At 48.2% G+C, this 22,810-nt stretch overlaps 1 protein-coding gene across 3 annotated transcripts; it reads right to left on the bottom strand.

Moving 5' to 3' along the window:
- Window positions 1–5,020: 5,020 nt before the first annotated feature.
- On the bottom strand, window positions 5,021–22,672 carry GPR153 (G protein-coupled receptor 153). 3 transcript variants are annotated; one of them, XM_089534496.1, is made up of 6 exons: window positions 22,595–22,672; window positions 10,551–11,092; window positions 9,333–9,762; window positions 6,913–7,102; window positions 6,078–6,262; window positions 5,021–5,966 (listed from the first exon to the last, which is right to left on the bottom strand). In XM_089534496.1, the coding sequence occupies exons 2-6, from the start codon at window positions 10,904–10,906 to the stop codon at window positions 5,178–5,180; spliced, it is 1,950 nt and encodes a 649-aa protein (XP_089390622.1). In that variant the 5' UTR covers window positions 10,907–11,092; window positions 22,595–22,672; the 3' UTR covers window positions 5,021–5,177. The 3 variants fall into 3 exon arrangements, with proteins under 3 accessions (XP_089390622.1, XP_089390621.1, XP_089390620.1); XM_089534495.1 differs by lacking the exon at window positions 22,595–22,672 and adding an exon at window positions 21,585–21,662; XM_089534494.1 differs by lacking the exon at window positions 22,595–22,672 and adding an exon at window positions 19,704–19,861.
- Window positions 22,673–22,810: the final 138 nt, after the last annotated feature.

Raw genomic sequence — 22,810 nt, 5'->3', positions numbered from 1 at the left:
CAGAATAGAGTGGCACTATGACTTCCCTTGATCTAGACACTATACTTCTTTTGATGCAGCCTAAAATCGCATTGGCCTTGTTAGCTGCCGCATCGCACTGTTGACTCATGTTCAACTTGTGGTCTACTTGGACTCCTAGATCCCTTTCACATGTTGTCTCCTTAAGCCAGGTGTCCCCCATCCTATATCTGTGCATTTCATTTTTCTAGGATCTGAAGTCCAAAACGTCTGGAGGACCAAAGTTTGGGACCACTTAAAAAATAATTCAGTTTGACACCACTTTAACTGTTATGGCTCCATCCTACAGAATATTCAGATTTGTAGTTTGGCAGAAAAGACTAAAGACTTTGGAAAACTATAAATCCTCGGATTGCGTAGAATGGAGCTACAGACTTAAAGCGGTGTCAAACTGCATTATTTCTACAATGCAGATGCACCCCAAGACTGCATTAGTTGCGAAGACTTATTTCCCCCCCTGTTTTCACCTTTATAAAACAAAAAGGGAGGGGAACGAAGGAGAAAGAAGGAGAAACATTTCCGGAGGGATTTTGGATGTCATTTTTAATTCGGTCTTTTACAGAAAGAAACCAAACCAACAAACCCTTGAGCAATCGGGGGAGAAAAAAGAGAGCAATTGAGACTGAGAGAGCAAACTACAAAGAGTTTGGGGAAAGGGGTCGAACATTTTCCAGTCCTAAGACGAAATACACTCCAACAGATAGTAGAAAGTTGTTTTGCACAGTGTGAAACTTGACCAAGACTCGGTTGGGGAGCGTTGTGTTGGAGGAAACCCACAGCGAGCATAAATGCAAAAAACCACATGGAGAAAGTTTGTTGGAAACACCTCTCAAAGGATTATAACAAAAACACCCGCCATCATTACACCGTAAGAAAGGTATTGGTTTGGCTGGAGTAAGGGACAGCCTGCCTAGAATGCCTTATTCGTGGTGGATATTAAAAACCATTATTATTACTACTACTACTACTACTACTACTGTTATTAACCCCGGTCCCCGCAAGTAAATAAAAATGGAGGATCCAGTTTTTCAAGATAACGGCGATCTTGGTGAGTTCAGAAAAGTATTGCCTCGCGACACTAGAAAGAGTTTAAAAGATACAGTACAATAAAGGGTTACACACATCGCATTTCCATCTCACGGCTGGATGCGCCATTATTCATAGCAAAGAACCAGCACTGTTGCTCTGAAACCCTTAAGAAGGCACAACATCCATATACAAAGAGAGAGAGAGAGAGAGAGAGATGTAGTTTCCTACAAGGAGCTGGGATTGCAAGTGTTTGGATGAAAAGGAGTGACCAAGGAACAGGGATGATGTTCCTAAAGATGAGGTGTGGTCCAAAAGTGCCATGGGTCCAGAGATCAGCGGTGCAATGCGGAGGGCCGCATGGTTGTCCCATTGGCTATCAATGCAAACGTCAGAGAAAGACAAATGGAGCAATCGGGATCTCAGAAGCTTTTTGCATTGCTAATGGAGTTCAAATTTTATCTCTCCAGGAGAGAGGGACCCACTTGCATAGCTATCCCTCCAAAGAACACCACCAAAAACACCTTGAGAAAATGCAACATTTATGTGTGTTTTTTTCCTCCAGTATGATTCTGTGACTAACCGATAGATGATAGATAGATAGATAGATAGATAGATAGATAGATAGATAGATAGATAGATAATTTTTTCCTGTATGATTCTTAACACCAAAAGGCAGTGGAGCTTTGAAAGCTTGCACCACATATTTTGTGCATTTTGGTTGTACTGATGAAGTATCATTGTTTTGTGGATTTTGGATGTTATTGTACATCAGAGAAAGGCGTCACACTTCTCTGGAACAAAGCTCATCTGAAACAGTGCTGCGCACCACAGAAGAGGAAAATACCCTGAATTTGCTGCCCGAAGCAATGGCTTCACTCTTTCTCATGTTAAGGCCCAGCCCAGCATGATGGTTACTGGACTCATGATAAAACCACTCCATGGCCAAAATCCACATTTCAGACTTCGCTCTGACTCCAAATCAATTGGGGAAAGTCACACCACTTTGAGGTCTCACACCATACAGCACTTTGATACCCCTTGAACCTCCTTTGCTCAGTCCGCTGGGGTCCTAGGAGTTGTAGTTTGGTGAATTTAGTATGCTGTAGGGAAAAAGGAAGACTGCCTTCCAGATCTACTAAACACTGCCTTTCTTTCTCCTGTATCATTTTCAGCACCTTTGCTTCGACAGCTTGCAGCATGGATAATGTGCATTTGGGTTGGCCCAAGAAAGGTATCACTGTTTTGTGGATTTGGGATGATACTGTACTTTGCATTAGCATGAGGACTAGAAACATGTTTTGCTCTTTGAGGGGCACATGCCTTTGATAAAAGGATCAGGATCTGTGCAGGGCACATGTTTACTCCCTGCCCTGGAGTGCGTCTTTCGCTTCTCCTCTCGGACGTCCCATTGCAATTTCTTTCTCCTTTCCAAAAGTTTGGGGGTGATTGAAGGGGAGAGGAATGAATCGACTAAAGTGGTCCATTGAAAACAATACAAATTTCAGTGCAAATCCACAAAACCTTAGCGCCTCCACATCCCGCACCCCGTATTACATGCATGCACAATGGTCCCTTCTCTCCCTATGTGGGGCCGGTTTTTCCTTTCTCAAAAGCCAAGGCATTCCAAAATAAATTGTGAATCAATCTATATATTTCAGGACCCCTTGTAAGACTACAGGTCTTTGGAAAAGCATTCTGTTCTGGGACGGTTCTTTGCCATAAGAAAATGGAGGCTGTGTCTACCTGGTGATGAGATGTTAAGGACCAACATGGCATTGGGCAGCTATTTCCAATTATGCTATGCAAGGTTTTCTCTATTCAGGGCTTGTGTCCAAAGCCGGTCACCCCCCTAATTTTTGCAAATGTGCCCATCCTGAGAAAATGTAGTCTGGAGATTTGGGGTGCAAATGGACCCCCCCCCCCCAATAAAAAAGGGTGTGTAATGGAACAATTCCATTAGCATGGAGCAGTATTAATATTAAAACAGATGGCCCGTCTCACTCCACTGAAACTTAATTTAATTTCAGAGGAGAAATGGCCAAGAGGTGATCTCTTTCCACTCATAGGTTTTGGAAGAACATTAGAAGAAGAAAAATCCCTCCCGGGTCGGATGAGAACGCAAAGTCCCTGCACTGTAAGATCATCCTTTTTATCGGTCCAAAGCAAATATCACAACGGGACACCTTTTACAGCCAAACTGGGGAGGAAAATAATTCTGGCCAAATCCCTAGCAAAGAATATACGACGGCCCTTGCATCAACAGCAACTGCGGATGGAAAAGATATGCCTTTTGAATCCATTTCCCTGCAGAGGAAAAGCTTTCCTGACACGCAGAGGGAAATAATTCAGCAACGAGATTTCTGTGCGGTTTCTCTCCCAGGGTTTGCTCTTTACAAAGTGTGCCAGGGAATGATTCAAAGCAGAAATACACATTTCTTTTTTTTAAATCTCTCTTTCCAGATAGCAGTAGTATTGCAAAAAGGTCTGCAGTTCTGTGCAAATAAAAAATGTGGGTGCAGAGTAATCCCGAGGGACGTTCCTCAAGGAGTCCTGCAAAAAGGCATTTATTCATCCTAGGGCACAAGGATGATATAGGCAAAGGTTAACGTTCCTGGTAGCAAACAACCTGAATGTTTAAAATATTCTCTCTCAGGGTGATCAGTTGCAAAGTGAGAGGAGATCCAATCTTTCCTTGGCAATTTTACACCAACGCTTAACATGATTTCCCTTTAAACCTTTTCCCGCTTCTCAGCCACCAAAGGAGGACCTGGGATGTCTTCACGAATTTGCTCCACGAAGGAAGCAATTCATGATTTTTGCAATTTCCTTCCCACCGTATGAAATCACAGTTTGTTATTGGCTTGGGAACCCTGGTTTGTTTAAACCATGGCTTTCTGTGATTCCTGAATCATGGTTTCTCTATGCCCGTTGTCTACAAAAACCAAGCCGTTTCCAAAGTCTGTTGGCACAAAATTCACATGTGGCTGTCTTGTATTGAGAACAGCATTTTTGTGTGTGTGCAGGAAACAGCATTTTCTGCACAGAAAACAAAATACATTTCTATGGAGAAATGTAATTTCTGCACAGAAAATGCTATTCTTCCCTCTAGACAAGGTCTTTCTGGACCAAACTGGGAGGCCTCCTTGCTCCACAGAAAAAGGGGATTTCTAAACCGACAAAGAGTGAATAATCAAAGCCAAAACATTCAGGACATGCACAAATATTCGCCCACCCCACCCACCCCTTTCCCGTTTCCATCTGGCCCTCATTCCTTTTCTGGGCATCTATTCACCAAATACAACCCTTTTCCTTCCAACCAAGACAAACAGCACATGCATGCAACCGATACAGGATTCATCCTCAAAAACTGTGCCGACTCGAATGGCTGCCCTCCCACTGCATGCGTAATGGAAAAGAGGAACCACGGTTTTCAAAGCTACCTGAGGGAGAAGCCTGAGACCAGAGCCAGGCTCAGGGATTTCTGTGCATGCTCAGAGGTACCCTTGGCCAGCAAGGGACAAGGGAAGAGATCCCCCTGAGCGAAGGGCGGAGGGAAAGGAAACCCAAGAGAAAGGTTTCCTTTACTTTGTTGAAGGAAATCTCCACTCCCTCCCCACAACAAACCCTCAACTTTTGCCAAATGGGTCTTCCTCTTCCAGAGGATGTGCATTGCAGGATTGCTCCATATTGGGGTGAGGGAAACATGCATAATTTTACACCAACTTTTAAATTACCAGGAAAAAGAGGAGTTGGGTTGATTATTCTTTGAAAAACGGGGTAACGGCTGACCAGCCTCCCCCATTTTGTTGGAGGGAAAATATCAGAACAGAGATTCCTTCGGCCAGGTAATTCATCGTGATCCCAGAGGAACGGAGATGCAGTTTGGGGGGCTTCGACTCCTTTCCAAAAAAATCCTTGCTCCCTGGAAGCATGTCAACTCTTGTCTCCCACCCACCCGCAAACCCACCCACTACTGGTTTGTATAAAAAGCGACGGAGGAAACTGGGATCTGTTATCTTTGGTGCATGGCCCAGTCTCCTGCTATAATAATCCACTCCACAAAGAGGCATTGGATAGCAGAGTAAGAAACGCCCAGCAAGGGATCAGCGGTGGTCTCCAGGTCTTTCCTTTTAGGAGGTTGAGCCGCTCGAATCCGAGTAGAACGTCACGTACCCAGATGACGGCGAACTCAGGAAGCTGCTGTTGCTCCCTTTGCTCCCGTTTTTCTGCCCCCAGGAGGGACTGAGGCTGGTCCGAAACCCCTCCGAGTCGGAGCAGCAGCTGCTCGCCGGACGGCTCTCTGGAGTCTGGGCCTCGCAGAGCTCGATGTGGATCTGCTCGAGACAAGGGGGTCCGGTGGTCCCTTTCAGGAATTGGTCCTTGGCATCGTCCTGGGGCAGGAGGGTGCCGGGGACCCTCAAGGTGGAGCGCCCCTGTCCCTGGGCAGAAAGGGGCCGCAGAAGACCCTGAGGCTCCCGGTCAAAGCAGGTCAAGGGGAAGTTGGCCAAAGAGGCGGCCGGAGAGCAACGCTGGAGGGCCTCTGGGAGAACGGAGACAGAGGCTGAGCGCAGGGGGGTCTTCCTAGGGATGGCATCATAGTCATCCATGAAATCCATCCCCTGCTCCTTGCCGAAGCAGCGGTAGCCACTGGACTCCTTGTAGTAGTCATCGCAGGAGAAGGGCCGGAGGGAGAGGGTGCTCTCAGCTGCCGACTTCCGACGCTTGCGATACAGGCGGCCGTCCTCCTGGAAGGAAAGGAGGCTGCTCCTCCGGCGGTCGTAGCTGTGCTGCGGGAGGAGAAGCTGGGCCAGGCCAGCCATCATGTCCTCGCCGGCCCCCCAGTGCTGGAGGTAGGCCGAAATCTGTCCCGTCGTCCAGATGTCTGTTTCGTCGTGGGAGAAGCGTCGGGTAGGGGGGACCTGCAGAAGAAAAGAGGGAGCAATGGGATTGTTAGTGGCCTTTGCACTTCACCAAAGACTCCTCTAAATCTCTTGAGGGATGACCAGGTGTTTTCCACTGGACCATCTTACCTGCAGGTACTGCATTTTATCCTCTGGAGGGGGTTTCATGGGGTACACCTGCGGGAGGCCCCTCTCCAGAGCAGATAAGTCGTATTTGGCAATGTGGTCTAAGGTCAACGCGTCTCCGGCAAAGTTGCAGTCGTAGGGCCGTTCGTAGATCAGGTCAGCGTGGATCGCCCCATCCAGGCTGCTGTCTGTGGTCCCCGGGGACGGAGGGAGGAAGCAGAGAGATATGGCAGATAGGAAGATAATGGACGGTCTATCATCATCATCATCATCATCATCATCATCATCATCACCACCACCACCACCACCACACTTGGCCTGACTTTAAGACAGCCCTAATGTAAACCTTTCATGGGGTTTTCTTGGCAACGTCAGTTCAGAGGGGGCTTGACATTGGGGCCGAGAGAGTGTGACTCACCTAAGGCCACCCAGTGGGCTTCTGTGTCCAAGCAGGGATTTGAATCCTGGTCTCCAGAGTTGTAATCCAACACTCAAATCTACTAAACCATGCTGGCTCCCACTATTCTTACCTTTCAGAAAGGATCAGGCTTTTGTCTAAGCATTGATTTTGTTAAAAAATATTCCTCCTTTTGGGGAATCCCAAAACTGTTTTCTGCCTCCACGTGATCCTTAAAAAATGCGTTATTTTGAAAAAAGCGCTTCCACTGTTGTCGAAAGGAAGGGTCCAACAGGCCTTTCTTTCCAATCTGGACCTCTCTGCATCCCACCCATGAAAAAGGAGAAAAGGAATGCCCCCAACCTCTGAATTCTCTCCAGATGGAGGCACATTTGTGGGGAGCGCCGGGGATGGGATGGGACGGGGGTCGGCCAGACTCACCTTCCCCGCTGTCTTCGTTGGACATGATGGCCAGGCATTTCTCCCAGATGGACTTGATGTCGGCCCGGTAGCGGTCGCAGGCCCAGAGAAAGAGCGGGAGGAGGAGGGATTGCACCACAGAGCACCAGAGGACGCACAGCACCATCCAGTCGTGGGCCACGTCCAACTTCAGGCTGGAAACGCTCACCACCTGCAGGACGACAGCACCAACAACCCCAGGTTTAGCAAGGGGAGAAATCTCTCAGTCATCCAGGACAATGGCAAGTGGCTCCCATGTTGGTTAGAAGGGCTCTGCTCCAGCCCAGACTCTAAAGGAACTGTCCAGGTTGCAGAACCCAGTCTCCTAAAATAGGGTTCAGCATTGGCTAACTCCTTTAAAGTTGAGTCAACATCCCAGAAAAAACTGCCCCACCATCATCCCCACTGGGAAGGAGAGAGTTTTGTGCCTGCGTTGTGTGCCTTCAAGATCGAGGGAAGACACAGTCCCGCCTGATTCTGCTTTGGTCAGACATGACCTGGAATATTATGTCCAGTTCTGGGCACCACAATTCAAGAAGGATGCTGAGCAACTGGAGTGCGTCCAGAGGAGGGCAACCAAAATGGTGAAGGGTCTGGAAACCATAAAGCCCCATAAAAACGTAGGGAGCTGGGTATGTTTAATCTGGAGAAGAAGAAGTTAAGAGGGGATATGGCAGCCCTGTTTAAGGGGAGTCGTATGGAGGATGGAGCAAGATTGAATAAGGCATGGAGCAATGGATGCAAACTACAGGAAAAGAGATTCTAGTTAAACATTAGGAAGAATATCCTGATCGTAAGAGCTGTTTAATAGTGGAATACACTTCCTTGGATTGTGGTGGAGTCTCCTTCTTTGGAGGTTCTTAAACAGAGGCTGGATGGCCATCTGTCACAGGGAGGGCTTGGATGGGGTCTTCTTGCATGGCAGTATAGGGTTGAATTGGATGGCCTCTGGAGATCCCTTCACGCTCTATGATTCTATGAGTCGCTGCTTAATTTTTGGGTATAATGGAATTAACAAGGATGATGGTCCATAAATTCTCATTATTCCCCCAAAAGGAAAGAATCTATCCCAGTAGTTCAAAGACTCCGAACTATGTCCGGACAGCTAGAAGTCGTCATGACAAAATACCCAATTATGAACAGCTTTTGGATTCCAATTGGAGGCTTGGAAGGGGTGAGGATGGCTGGAAGAAAAGAGCAGAGCGGGTTCAGACGTTTCTATATTCATCGAGTGCTTTGCCTCCGGTTAATCAAGGTTTCATTAACGCCCCCAGCGAAAAGCCTCATGCAGATTAACTTAATTTGATCTTCATAAATTGAGTATGAAATGTCACTCCCTGGTACGCGGCGGCAGCTCTGCCAACAGGCTTGAAGCTTCGGAAAACATAATAATAATGAAATAAAGAAATTAGCAGACGGGGAAGAGACAATTGCTGGGTTTTCTGAGGTAGGGAAAGTTTTGCCGGAGGAAGAAGGAACGAAGGAAGGAGAGAAATGACATTTTCATTTTGACGTATAAAAAGGAAAATGGAAAAATAGTTGTGGGGGACCCCAAGGGTCACCTAGTCCAACCAACAAGACACAACTAAAACATCCCTGGAAGAGGCCCATCAACCTCTGTTTAAAGACCTGGACAGCACTCTTCTAACAACTTTATAACCCAATATCCAGACCATCCGGAAGCGGCGAAGCTTTGCCGAAAGGGTCTGACTGGGTCAGGGCCAAGGTCCTGGGAAGTCATTTTATGGGAGGTCTGGAATCCAGTCTTGGCAAGATCTCTGTTTTCCAAAGGATGCGAGGGAGGCACCGGAAGGGCTGAGCTTCAAGGGACAAGGAAGAGAAGAGATCCACTCCTTGTGCTCCGTTTCCAAAAGAAAAGCTGCTTGGAAATTTGCATGGCCCACATCCCAGCTTTCCAGAAATACCTAAAAGTATTCCAAGTCCCCTCTGTCTTCACTTCTCCAAGCTAAAAATATCCAGCTCTCTCAGTCATCTCCTCGTAAGTCTTGGTATCCAGACTTCTGTGGACACGTTCCAGCTTGCCAAAATCCTTCTAAACAAATCCTGCCAAGAAAACCCCTTAGGGTCGCCATAAGTCAAAAATGACCTGAAGGCACACAGCAACAATCCTATTCCCTGGGAAACTTGCAGCCTTGCTCAAGAATTGGCAAGGCCTGAGAAGATGGGTTGAGACCATCCATGACTGTGTGGATGTCTTGCTTCTTTGGTGTTGCTTAGCCTGGAGAGGAAGGGGGTCTCTCTCAGAGGTCTCCCATTCATAGGGTCACCATAAATTGGAGCTGAACTGACCGCAGATCACACAACCACCAACAATCAGGCTTGAATCCTTGGTGTTTCCCCAGCCCACCTCAATGCTCCCCTGTAACCATCGGTGTACTCACCAGGATAGGGAATCCCATGAGGAAGTCATAGATGAAAACGATGCCTGTGATTAAGTAGGTGATCTGCAGGGAGGTCTTGATGGGCTCCGACCCATCGATGGACGAGCGGCGTTTCCCCTGGGCATCCTCCACCACGATGGTGGGCACATTGAACTTGTTCTTGTCGACGTTGTTCCCCGCCTGGATGGAGAAGGTCTGGAAGAGGGTGATGGCCACGCAGATGACCCCCATGGCCACGCTGCCACTGATGAGGAGCAGGAAGCAGACACCGAAGCCCAGGCCGATCTCGGTGACGATGAAGCGGCAGTCGGTGGCGTAGAAGCGCTCGGTGGTGTCGTGCCATCCCACAGCTGGCAACGTGGAGAGGATGAAGGACACCATCCAGATGCCCATCACCGTGTGGACGGCTTGCTTTTTGGTGTTGCTTAACCTGGAGAGGAAAGAGAACCACTCTTTAGCGTGGAGTAAACAGACCAGCATGGTTTGCGGGCTGGACTATGAATCTGGACACCCAGGGTTCAAATCCCTGCTTCAGGTTTTCAGACCCTGTTCTCCTGGAGTCTCATATCCAGACCACTGTGCCATACTCATAGGTTTTTCATGGCCTATACAGTTGGCCCTCCACATTTTCTGGGGTTAGGGGCAGAGGACCCTCATGAAAGAGGAAAAAACCCAAATTAAAAAAAAACAACACCTTTTTTTTAACCTGAAAGAACACCTCTCTAGGAATTTCTAAGTCCTCCTGAAGAACTCTGTGGTCAATGTCTGACACAATTTGACCATAGACTCATGCTAGAGGACCCACAAATGGCTTGAGAAGTGTTTCCTCTAGGAATCCTCAAGGTATTCTAGTGACCACAGAATTGTGCCAGATGACCTACAAATCCTTAGACAAGTGCTCTATGTTCTCTCTAGGAATCTCTATAGAGAGAACGTATTGATCAAATCTCTGCAAAGGTCAAAGCTGCTAATGTAGGGGGGCAAGTGTATTTATTCAGAGGTGGCTTGCTACCCTTGCCTTCCTCTGAGGCTGAAATAATGTGACTTGCTCAGTGGGTTTCCATGACCAAGCCACAATTTGAACCTAGGTCTCCCAGAGTCCTAGTCCATCACTCAAAATACTGCACCACCTTGGCTTCACTAACCCATAGGACTCATGGGACTTTGCAAAACAACTCCCCTACACATACAAAACCTGGTCAAGGAGGGAAAGCTTACCTGTAGTTGACTGGCCAGCGGACCATCCACATGCGGTGGTAGGAGAGCGAAGTGACGGAGAAGCAAGTGACCAGGGTCAAGGTGTAGAAGGTGGAGACGAAGACCTTGCAAAGGCCCTCGTTCCACTCGTAGTCAGAGCGTTGCCGGCGGAGCTGGACAACCGAGTACATGGTGATGGGGATGGCAATGTTAAGGATGTGGGTCCCGGCCAAGGTGCAGAGAAGGAACTCCAGCGGCTTCCATTTCTTCTGCTTGGCGCTCACGCTGAGGATGCCCCAGGCGTTGGCCAGCCCCGAGAGGCCCGAACAGACCAGCCACGCCACCGCGTTGCTCTCCAGGACCTGGTCATGGTTCATGGTGGAGGGCGGAGGACTCCCCTTCCAGCAACAGGTGGGGAGGACAATATGGTGGGAGGGAAGGAGTGAAGGCACGGCATCCTATGAACCGGACGGTTCCATCAGCGGGGCGTCAAAGGGAACGGAGGGTCCCGCCAAAGGTACAAGGGGTCCACAGCGCTGGGCAATAGGGCAGAGGCCATGGTTCTGCAAGAGAGAGAAGGTTGGTCAAGCACAGAAAGAGAAAGCCCAGCCCAGCTTTAAATCTGCAATAACGTATATATACTGTATGTATTCGTGCAAAAGACTAGAAATGCTATTCACAAAATTGACCCCCCAAAAACTGAGTCAACTTATCCACAGGTCAATGTAGGTACTGTACTTTAACTCTTATTGAAGAAGAAACCATCCCCTGGTGAAAGACAAGAATATAATCTTTCCTGGAAGTATTGATGTCCTTCTATTCTCTCATCCATCCATTCCTTAGGATAAGCACAAACAGTTATTCTTGCTGGAATTTTGTTACTTCTTTGCCATTGTTTTCCTTTGCTTTGTCCTTTAGATCCTTTGTTACGTGCCTCTAGACTTTGCCTTCAACTGATATGGGTTATATCAAAATCCATAATGTTGTCCCCCAAACCTGCCCTCAATGTATACATGAGGTCTATTTACAAAGTATATACAGTACATTAATAACGTTATTGCATCAAACATATTCCAGTATTCTTCCAGAGGGCTGCTGGGACCAGTATAAACCCCCAGGAACCATCCTAATGCTTCCTACAGGGAAGGAACCATCTACCCTAGACTTGCCATTGCTATGCCTTGTGTGGGCATGAGTGTGCCATGCACTCGCTGGCACCCACGCTGTCTCCGGAGATGCCAAGCAAAGGCTGTCTCCCCTCAGCTATCACCACCCACTGCGCTGGCAAAGCAATTGCCAGTCTGCAACACAAGTCCCCAATCTCCCCAGCCGCAACCAACCTCCTCAGGGATGGGAGCATATGGTTTGGGGATATGGTAGGCGGGCAGGGTTGGCAGGCTGGCACCGAACTGAGGAAGAAGCTGAGAGACAGGGAGAGAAAGAAAGGAGGAGAGAAGAGAAGGAGGAAGAGGCAGAGAACAGCGGCCAGGCAATCGTGAAAGGAAAGAATGTGGAAAAATAGAAAAGGAGGGAGCCAGAAGTAGAGTTGGTGAGATGCCCTTAGAGAGGAAGGAACTGGCAAAACCATCTCCTTAGGATTCCTTGCCTAAGAAAGCTCTGTTTAGAGCAGGCCTAAATAACCTAAAGGCACCAGATCTGCACCAGAAGCTAAGCAAGGTCAGGCCTAGTTAGTACTTGTATGGGAAGCCACCAAGTAATATCAGGTGCTGTTGACTCTGTTTCAGAGGAAGGAACTGGCAAAACCATCTCTGAAGGTTCTTTGCCCAAGGAAACCTTCTGAAATGCAAGGCAACTTGAAGGCATATGAAGACATACAGTAAGGGAAAGACCTTTCTGGGCCCTGGACAGAAGCCCACCATGGACGCTGGCGGAAAAAGGTGGCCCAAGCGAGGACCTGTTGGCCACTTGTTGTAGTCTTAGAAGGCCAGGTGGGCCAGATCTTCAGAGCATCCATGCACTGGAGCTCTTGAAGTTCCCACAGTATAAGGTAGCCCCTTATAGGGCTCAGGTCCAAGATATGACAGACCATATATCCTTGTATGAGTCTGCCTAGGTCTTGAGATCCTCAGAAGAGGCCCTTCTCTCAACTCCTCCACTGGCACAAGCACAGTTGGGTGCATCCGCATTGTGGAAATTATCCCGTTTGGCACCACTTTAACTGCCATGGCTGAATGTTATGGAATTGTGAGAGCTGTAGGTTGCTGGTGGCAGCAGAGCTCCAAAAGTACCCACAGGGGACAACTCTGGACCTATGGAGAAGATGGGATACTGTCAAAGGATGGGGTCACAAGGAAGGGGTGGGTGGCCACAGGCCGGGTAAGGCCCCAGGGCCTAAGGTTGCCCAACCCTGCCCCAAAAGTACCCAACTTGTATTGACAAGAGGGTGCCTCTCCTCATCTCTGCTCTCTCTGGAGGTCACCCTCCAGCAAGCAGGTAATGGAGAGCTTTCTCAGACAGGTAGACAATTTAATTCCCTGCTTCAAAAACACGAAAGCACATGGGATTATTTGCTATTTTTGCAGCCCTTTCGCCCACCCCCAGCCGCCTTTGACCTTCAGGCGTTGACTTTCTCTGTCAGCCCGTGATTTAGTCGTTCATCGGGGAAGCTTCCTGCGGCTCCAACCCAGACGTTGGAATCAAAAAAACATCGTTGGGCGTTGCTTTGGTTTCAAATGGTGCGCTTTGGAGCAGCGCCTTCCCTTCCTGGGAGCCGTGGGCCAGTTGTGACCCAGGGGAAGGAGGCACGGCGGGCAGTTGGCCATGGCAGAAATCATCCAGCCAAGGATAGGGCCGAATTTCCCCATGGGCCCTGGGCTGCCTAGCCAGCTTCAATCTATGGGGCCCCTATGAGCGAGAGCTGCATTCGGACTATAGAAATAACCCAGTTTGACACCGCTTTGACGGCCATGGCTCTGTGCCATAGAATTTGTAGTTTGTTGCGGCACCTGAGCCGGATGTTTGCAAAGTCTGGCTGAAAAATAAACCAGGTTTGGAGTGAGCTGAGACTGGAGAGGAAATGCTGATGTTTCCCTGCAAAGGAATTGTATTCCCTTTTATTCCCCCAAGCCCCCCACGGCCTCCAGTTCCCCCCTTTTCCTTCCCTTTGACTACCATGGCAACCTCTCCAACACCAAGGGGCTAAATATAACCCAGCCGTTTGCTCAGGTGACAATCCAGGTGTAAAAGGCAGTCTCCTCTTTGCAGCAACATTCCTGCAAAGAACCAAAGACCCCTGAAAGCGGAGATTCAAGGGCAATGGATCTACACACACAGGGGCTTTTCTGCAGGTTGTGGTGCATATTTAAAAGGGAACGGTGTGGCTCAAAAGCTTTAAATAGACCCCTTGTAAATGAACTCAGGCTGCGAGTAAGAAACCAAGGGACCCTCATTCATCCCATGCGTGCACACTGCAGGAATGCACAACCAAAACAGTCAAGAAATATGGATCTCTAGCATTTGTTTAGAGACCTAGAGGTTTGAGTGTTTGGACTAGACTCTGGAGACCAGACTCGGATTACCAGCTTGGCCATGAAACGCACTCTCAAGTCACACTCTCTCAGCCTCAGGGGAAGGCCATGGCAAACCTCCTCTGAGCAAATCTTGCCAAGAAAATCCCATGTGTAAGGAATGACTTGAAGGCACACAACAACAGCAGCGACTCTGACCTTTCACCATCTTTGGTCACCCTTCTCTGGACACTTTCCAGCTTGTCTGTCTCTTTCTTGAATTGCAGTGCCCCAAACTGGACGCGCTTTGTGTCTTCTTGCATGGCAGGGGGTTGGATTGGATGACCCTTGGGGGCCCTTGCAACCCTGGGACCCAACGATCTAAATGCAAAAGGATCCCCCTCCCCCCGTTTTTCCTCCTTGCCAGACAAAGGAACGAAGGTTTGGTTCCTCTTCGGTGCAGATTTAATTGATGAAAGCTCCCTGGATTAATCAGCGACACATTTTTCTAATCAGGTCACGGCTCTCAAACGGCTTGGCTTTTTTCTTCTCTCTTTATCGGAACGACATTAAACTCAGTGGCCCGGCCTGAACAACTTGTTCTCTCTTTCCTGGAAGAAACCTCCTTTCTGCCTTTTCTCTGCAGACCAAAGTCTTGCCTCTTTGATGTTGGGAAATGTTCCTCCAAATTGCAAAAGGTGGAAAGAGGGAGGATTGTGCAACCGTTGAAACCCGGGTGCAAATCATGCGCCGGTCTAAACTTCGTCCGAAAGGGGGAATGGTGGAGGTGAAATGGTCCCGGACCCTTGACATCTTGGTCCAAAGTTGCATGCCCCCCTCCCAAAGCAACAAAAGCTAAGGTTAATCTGCACTGCAGAAATAATGCAGCTTGATATTGCTTTTAAGTGCACCGGCTCCATGTTATGGAATGGCGAGATTTGTAGTTTTGTGAGTAATTGAGGCATCTCTGTCAGATGCCACAATAGACTATATATCCCAAGATCCCATAGCATGGAGCCACAGCTGCATCAAACAGCATTATCCCTGCAATGTGGATGAAGCCCTAAAAGCAACGAAGTGACCAGAAACTTAGACAAACCTATTGCAGCAGAGGCAATTCATTCTTTGGGGAGGACCAGGATAAGGTTAGTTTGGTGGGACAGAGGATCCAAAAACCCAACCTGGGGGGCCACTTATGGCCCACCTTTGCAAGGAACCATGTAAGAAATGGTTAAGGTTATTGCTGGTTGTACTTCCTTCAGCAATATAACCCTTATTATCATCTCACCCCCTCTATTCCCTTGTAAAACACAACAACATCCAGGAGACAGAGGTTCACACAAGAGCTTACTTTACTGGAAGCAGCAGAAAACATAACAGTGTCTGCATCCGCACTAGAGAACTAACTGGTTTGGCACCGCTTTAAATGTTATGGCTCAAGGCTATGGACTTCTGGGAGTTGGAGTTTGTTGTGGGCCCAGAGTGGAATAAATCGGTGCCAAACCGGGTTATTTCTCCAGTGCGGATGCAGCCAGCATTAGTAGTCTTTCCTCAAACAGAGGCTCAAACAGAGCGAGCATTGGATTGATTACCAATGAGTAACACATGTCTCCTACTCCAGAGAAGGAGATTTTGGAGTCTTAACACAGAGACCTGTAAGTAAGTAAGTAAGTGAGTAAGGCACAGAGGCCTTACAAGCCAAATCTCTAACAGAAATTTAGGAAACGTCCTTTCCAGGAGTTGTTGCAAAGGTTTCGCGGTCTCTTTGACCCCAGAAAAGAAAGCATAAGGAGGGTGCAAATTCTTGGTTTCTCCTTTCGGTCCTGTGTTCAAACGACACCAGGGAAAGCAGAATGATGGAAAGGATGGTGCACAGGGCACCCAATGCCTCGCCTGGGTGATTAAATGGACAGCATGGCCATGGAGCGAATGCTCCCAGAGGGATTATGAGGCCTTTGGGGTGAGTAATGGATCTTTCATACACTTCCAGAAATATAATTTATATCCAGGCCGGAGCTAAGCGGTAGCTGGATTTTGTTTTCAGGAAAGTGGCAGAGGGCCTGGTGAGAGGTTTGTTGAAAAGTTGTTGTTGGGTCTGGAAAGGGGAATGTTTACTTCTGGGAGATGGCGCCCACGAGTTTGCAAGACCTGAGCCGGGGTCCCAATATCGGCATCTCTTGGAAGTCCTCCGTTCAGAAAGTCATGGTAAATCCAAACTAGCTTGATGGCACATACCAAGAAAAGCAGCTAAGAGAAGCATCACACATACATACACCAATGCATTCGTTGAATTGGTGTCACACGAAGGATGCGTCTGTTGTTCTTGTTGTTGTGTGCCTTTGAGTTGTTTTTGACTTACAGTGACCCAAAGGCCATATCATGGGATCTTCTTGGCAAGTTTCTTCAAAGGCGGTTTGCCATTGCCATCCTCTGAGGTGGAGAGAGTGTGACTTATTGCCCAAGGTCCACCCAGTGGGTTTCCATGGCTGAGCTTGGATTTGATCCTTGGCCTCCAGAGTCCTAGTTCCCAACACCCAAACCACTATGCCACACTGGGTATGTCCACATTGCAGAAATAAAGCGGTTGGACGCCACTTTAACAGCCATGGCTTTGCGTGAGGTTTAGCCTTCCCAGCCTGAGAGCTCCAGTGCCACAACAAACTAAAATGAGAAAGAGGAGAGCCGTTTTGGAGAAGGAGAACATGCAATAAATCCAAAGGAAGATGAGCTATAGTACAGTTTGAGGACCCAATCCGTGACGGCGGAGGCAAAGTATGCCTCCTTTGGTCCCACTGCTGTCTCCTCTCAAAAGTTTTCCAGCAATTCCCTGAGCAGGAAGAGGCTTTTTCCATCGGAGTCCTCAGGGAATTACGAGGGATGGACCCATGCCCAGCTGTGACCGATTTGCAAAATATGTTGGCAGATAAACTGGTGGACGCTTGCCCATTCTGGCCGGTTGCGGCGTCAGGAGTGAGTGGACTGTCAGGGTGAGAAGTGGCTTCTCCAGAGAAGGAGACACATCATGTAATTAGAAAGCAACAGCACTGAGATCTTGCCTCCAAAGGCCCCCCGATCATATTGTGCCTTTGAGTCGTTTCCAACTTATGGCGACCCTAAGTTCTCCCTGGTGCCTTCCAATTATCACTGTCTGCATAATTGCACTGGAATAGCGCCCCCAACAGGATGGTGCTCAGAGTTATTTCTGCTTGGGGAGACTTGGAATGGAACCCAGGACCTTCAGAACTTGGAACTGGATCCCAGGACCTTCATAACCTGGAACTGGAACCCAGAACCTTTAGAACCTAGAACTGGAAACCAGGACTTTCACAACCTGGAACTGGATCCTAGGACCTTCATAACCTGGAACTGGAACCCAGAACCTTTAGAACCTAGAACTGGAAACCAGGACTTTCACAACCTGGAACTGGATCCTAGGACCTTCAGAACCTGGAACTGGAGCCCAGAACGTTCAGAAGCTAGAACTGGAACCCAGGACTTTCAGAACTTGGAACTGGATCCCAGCACCTTTAGAACCTGGAACTGGATCCAGAACCTTCACAACCTGAAACCAAACCCACCCAGGACCTTCAAACCTGGGCCTTTGAACCCAGGGCCATTAGAACTTGGAACCGAACCCAGGACTTTCCAAACTTGGAACTGAACCCAGGACTTTCAAATCCAGGAATTAGAACCTGGGAGCGTCAGAACTTGGAACTGACCCCAGGACTTTCAGACCCAAAGATTTCAGGGCAGGCAGGGTTACCATCCATCCAACCTGTTTCCAAAGAGCCAGGAAACCATTTAATCAACCCAAAACAACTCAGCAAAACCCAAAGCCACATTTGGAGAGACTGCAACCTGGAGCCAAGGTTGCTGACCCTGCGGAAAACCAAGTTTTCCCTTGGAGATGCCAAAGCGGAGCATCGCTAGGCCTCTGCAATCAGAGTGGCTTTTCTTTTGTGGACTCCAGCTCCCAGAATCCCCAGGTGGTTCACGAATTCTGGGAATCTGAGCCCCAGAAAAGCCCCTTTGCAGGCAATGCTCCAGCGGTGTGAAAAGGCTTCCTCTTTTCCAAAGCTTCTGTTGGTGCAAAAACACGACAGAATGAGCCGCCGTTGGGTCAAGACACCACTGGATTAAAAAGGCATCTTAAAAGCACAGCCATTTTTTAAAAAAAGAAGGAAAAAGGACGGTGCTTTCCAATTTCCCCCATTAAAAGCTTTGCAGCAAACATCAGGACTAGGATGAAACGATGCTGGTGGGGAGTTAAGACGAGGAGAGAAGGAAAATAAGGTGCAACAGCCACGGATTTCTCTCCCTTTCTCCCCTTCCTTTTCCTTTTAATCTTCTGCAGCAAAAAAAATCCATCATTCTGAAGTGCAGAGAGAGAGGTCGGACGCATCTTGGAAACCCATTTAGTTGAAGCTCCCAGGCCAGCAGGGCAGCCAATCCATTCCGGGTTTTGTTCCCCCCCTGCAAGCTTTCCAGAAGGTTTTCCCATTTCAGCACCTTGGAGAGTGACTTTAAATTCTCAACCCCACTGACATGGGAAAGATAGTCCGGGGGGGGGGGGTTGAGGGACGGGCTGGTTGCGGTTGCCCCCAAGCCCAGCTCTTGACTACCACCACCAGCATCCCCTGGAATACCAGGAGGATAGAAAAGTGGGTCCCTTTGGCGGAGGAGCAAACCCAGCCCCATTGCTCTCTTTGTACCTTCCCAAATAATGCACACCTTTTGTCTTCGGTGTGAATTTCCCAAAGTGCCCCAATCCCTGGTTTTAGGGTGGTTTTAGCATCAGTTCCTGGCAAACCTGCCAAAGCTTTCAACTCATTTTTAAAATGATTTTAAAAAAATATCAAAGATAACAATACAAGACGGTTGCCGGATCAATTTCCCAGCAAAACTGCCAAAGCTTGCAACTTATTCTAATAATAATATTTTTTTAAAAAGATATAATAATAATGCAAGAAGGTTGCAGGACTAGTTCCCGGGAAAATGGTCAGGTTTGCAACTCATTTTAATAGCAACAATAATAATAATTTTAAAAAATTAAAATGCAATGAGGTTGCAGGATCAGTCCCCAGCCAAATTGCAAAAGCTTGCCACTTAAATTTAATAATAATAATAATAATAATACTTAAATAAGGTTGCAGTATCAGTTCCGAGCCAAATTGAAAAAGCTTGCCACTGACATTCAGTACTACTACTACTACTACTGATGATGATGATTAGAAATAATTATAATTATAATTGTTATTATTGATGATGGTGGTGATGCATTCATTCTCAAATGTATCTTGCCATGAGACCCAGCTGGTTCTTGAGGGGAAAGGCATGTCAAAGGAGGAGGAGAGGGGGGGGTCTTTCTATTTCTTTTGGGGAAGGGGCTGCTCTCCTTAGTGCCCCCCCCCCAGCCAAGCTCTTGCAAGGAGGGCGAGGGTCGCCTGGGAAGAGGGTGCTCCAAGCCTTCCTCCTCTGCAGATCTGGAAGGGAGGGAAGGAGGGAGGGATGGGGAGGGTCCCAAAGATGGAGGATGGAGGGTCCCCCTCTGCACACCCAGACACCCCCCCCAAAAAAGGCACCCATTGCCTATGATCTCCCCCTTCCAGCCCCACCAGAAGGCAAACAATAGAGATGGAGGGAGGGAGGGAAGGAAGGAGGGATGCCTTCTCTGGTGCAGAGGATCGCGCCCAAAGGAGGACCTTACCAGGGCTGGATGCTGGGGCTTCTTCTTCTTCTATTCTTCTTCTTCTTCCTCCTCCTCGCTGCTGGCCAGGGCTGGCTGGGCGGGCAATCCCCTGGCACCGCCTTGTGCCAACACCCCTTTCCCCTCTCCTTCTTCTCTTTCTCCTTCTTCTTTTTCTCCTCCTTCTCTTTCTCCTCCTCTTTCTCCTCCTCCTTTTTCTCCTCCTTTTTTCTCCTCCTCCTCCTCTTTATCCTTCTTTTTCTCTTTCTCCTCTTTCCCTTTCTCCTTCTCCTTCTGCTCCTTCTCTTTCTCTTTCTCCTTCTCTTTCTCCTCCTCCTCCTCCTCTCTTTCTCCTTCTCCTTTTTCTCTTTCTCCTCCCCCTCCTTCCTCTCTTTGTCCTACTCCTGGATCAGGGCCCCTGGAGCCATGGGAAAATGGTGCTGGTGCACAAGAGAGGCTGGGTGAATCAGTGAAAGAATGGATGGATGAATGGATGGGAGGCGGCCCCCCTCTGCAGCCAACATCCATCATCCCCTGGGTGGGTCGTGCCTCTAGGCGTACGCAGAGTGCAAAGGGGGTGGGTGGGAAGAGGGAGTTTTGCCCTGGTTTGGGGAGTACTCCTCCTCCTGATAAGCCTTGGCACTCTACCTATGCCCAGAGTGGGTCAGCCAGAAGAATCAGCAGGAGCAGAACACCTTATAAACCATCCTGGGCATAAAGTTGCTGTTTGGAAACAGTGAAATGTTGGACCATGCCAACCACTATCCGGTCAGAATGCACATGGAGGCCGTTGAAATCCATAGACACTTGGATCACTTCAACAGGAAAGAAGGAACCCTGAAAGTCAACAAAGTTTGGCTCCCAGTCCTGAAAAACACCAAAACCAAGACCCAGCAAGTGCAAATGAAAACCAGCCAGAATCAGGAGGATTTCCCAGCAGACAATGGATCATTAAGTAATTAGATATCCTGAGGCCTTGCCATTCAACCAGAATACACAGAGCAACATGTAAATGGACCAAGGCTTACTCAGTATGTGTATATATATATATATATATATATATATATACACAGAGAGAGAGAGTATATACAGTACATCCCGCACTCACTCCCATGCCACATTCTCTGGAGATTTCAGGTGGGGATTCTCCTTAAGTCAGAGGTGGGTTCTTTTTCTATTGCATCACAACCGCCTGTCAACTGGATGCAAGAAAGACACAAGACACATGCATGCAGTGCAAAGGCACAAAGACAGAGACGCAGACCCTCCTCGCTCAAATGCATCTCAAGGCTTAATCAGAAGTGAAAGCCCACTGCTGAGCTCAGCCAGGCTGCCAGAGAGCATAGAATCACCGAACCTTGGAGCTGGAAAGAGACCCCAAGGGGCCATCCAATCCAGCTTCCTTTTGCCGCGTGAGAAGATTCAACGGAAACACCCCCAAATGAAGGAGAATCCATAGACCCTTAGAGTTGGAAGGGACCCCAAGGCAAGCTGTACGCTCATCGAGAAAACAGTCTTGGAGTCTCTTCCTTGCAACAATCTCCTCCTGCAAAGAACCAGAGACCCCTGAAAGCAGAGGTCCAAGGGAGGCCCATCCACACAGACAGGGACTTTTCTGCAGGGCTCTGTTGGGAATCTGCATTTTTAAAAGGGGAAGGTTTGACCTAAAAGCTTGAAACAGACCCCTTGCAAATGGATTCAGCCTGCGAGGAAGAAACGAGGGGGTTGGAAGGGACCCCCAACGGTCATCCATCCCAACCGCTTGGACTGCAGGAATGCACAACCGAAGCATTTTAAAAACACCAGCTTTTTCTAAAAGAGAACCTGACCAGGCCTTTTCTGTGGAAATTTGCAGGTTTGCAAGACCCACACCAGCAATACACACACACACCCCAGACTCACCCCATTTTCCCATTCCTGTTAAGGAAGACATTGATTTGTTTGGAAGTACCAGCTTGCAAGCGTGTTCCTCCATCTTCCTTCTTCCCAAACCCTGAACCAAGCTTTTCAGAGAAGCCGCTTGCCAATTTTGTGAAATCTAACAGAACTGCGGCGAAGGAAGCCAATTCCTAGCGATGGCCGGTGGCCAAAATGCTCCTCCTGCTTGCCAGAATAGCTTCACTTAAGCCTCCTTTCTTTCTTTCATTACTCTGCTGCTGCTGCTAATGGATTTGAAATTTTATTGCTTGCCTTTTATGCCCTTTGGGGAGAGGCCTCTGCCGGCATTGAAATCCCTCCGCACCGTCTTCGCTGACAACAGAAGTAACATCTGGGACAAAATGTAGGCCTAATAGCCTCACTTTTCTTCTCCTGTGTGATTTTGTAAAAGCATCTTTGCCTGGTGAAGAAGCCTGGGAAGATTCAGAAGCTCGCAAGATGTATTTTCTGCATTGTAGTTGGCAGAAGTTGACCACAGAACAATACTGGAGGACCTACAAATGCCCAGAGAGGTGTTTTCTCTAGGAATCTCAAGGTCCTCCAGTGGGAACCTATGGCCAAAATCCAGCAGAAATTGACCATAAATTGCACCGGAGGACCTGCAAATGCCCAGAGAAGTGTTTTCTCTAGCAATCTCTAGGTCTTCCAGCGTGACTCTATGGTCAACTTTAGCAAAGTTGCGCTGGAGGATTTCAAGATCCCTGGAGAGAATATATTAACCAAATGCATGAATAATCAAATCCGAAAATGTCAAAGTTGCATCGGCCAACTGTATTCTGAACTTCTTCGGAGACCCTTAATCAGATGAGAGATGCAAAGACCCCCAAAACAACAACGAAATTTGGGGACAACATGAACTGATTTTGCTATAAAGCTGCCCAGAGATCTTTGGAGATCGGGTAGTAGGTAATAATTTTTAATGAAATCACAGTAAGTTGACTACTTTGGAGACGCATCACAGTGTTATACATTACCTTTGCCGGAACCCCCGAAGACAGCCATCTGCTTGGGTTGGTTTGCAGCATGGATGTTGCCATCCTGGCCATGTGAATGTAATCCATGTGAGGCGTTAAGACAGGAGCTGTCTTGCTGCTAATCCCCCTGGGAAAGGTGACAGCCTTTTGTTTCTTGAAGGTGGATCTTTGCATGTGATACAGAGATTTACCTTGCTAAGCAGCTCAGCCCGAAAT

Source organism: Sceloporus occidentalis, unplaced genomic scaffold, assembly GCF_023333645.1.
Source record: "Sceloporus occidentalis isolate IW3139 unplaced genomic scaffold, rSceOcc1.0.p SCAF_8, whole genome shotgun sequence".
Taxonomy (NCBI): domain Eukaryota; kingdom Metazoa; phylum Chordata; class Lepidosauria; order Squamata; family Phrynosomatidae; genus Sceloporus; species Sceloporus occidentalis.
The sequence above is the reverse complement of the archived record's forward strand: the minus strand, read 5'-3'. Positions and strand labels throughout refer to the sequence as shown.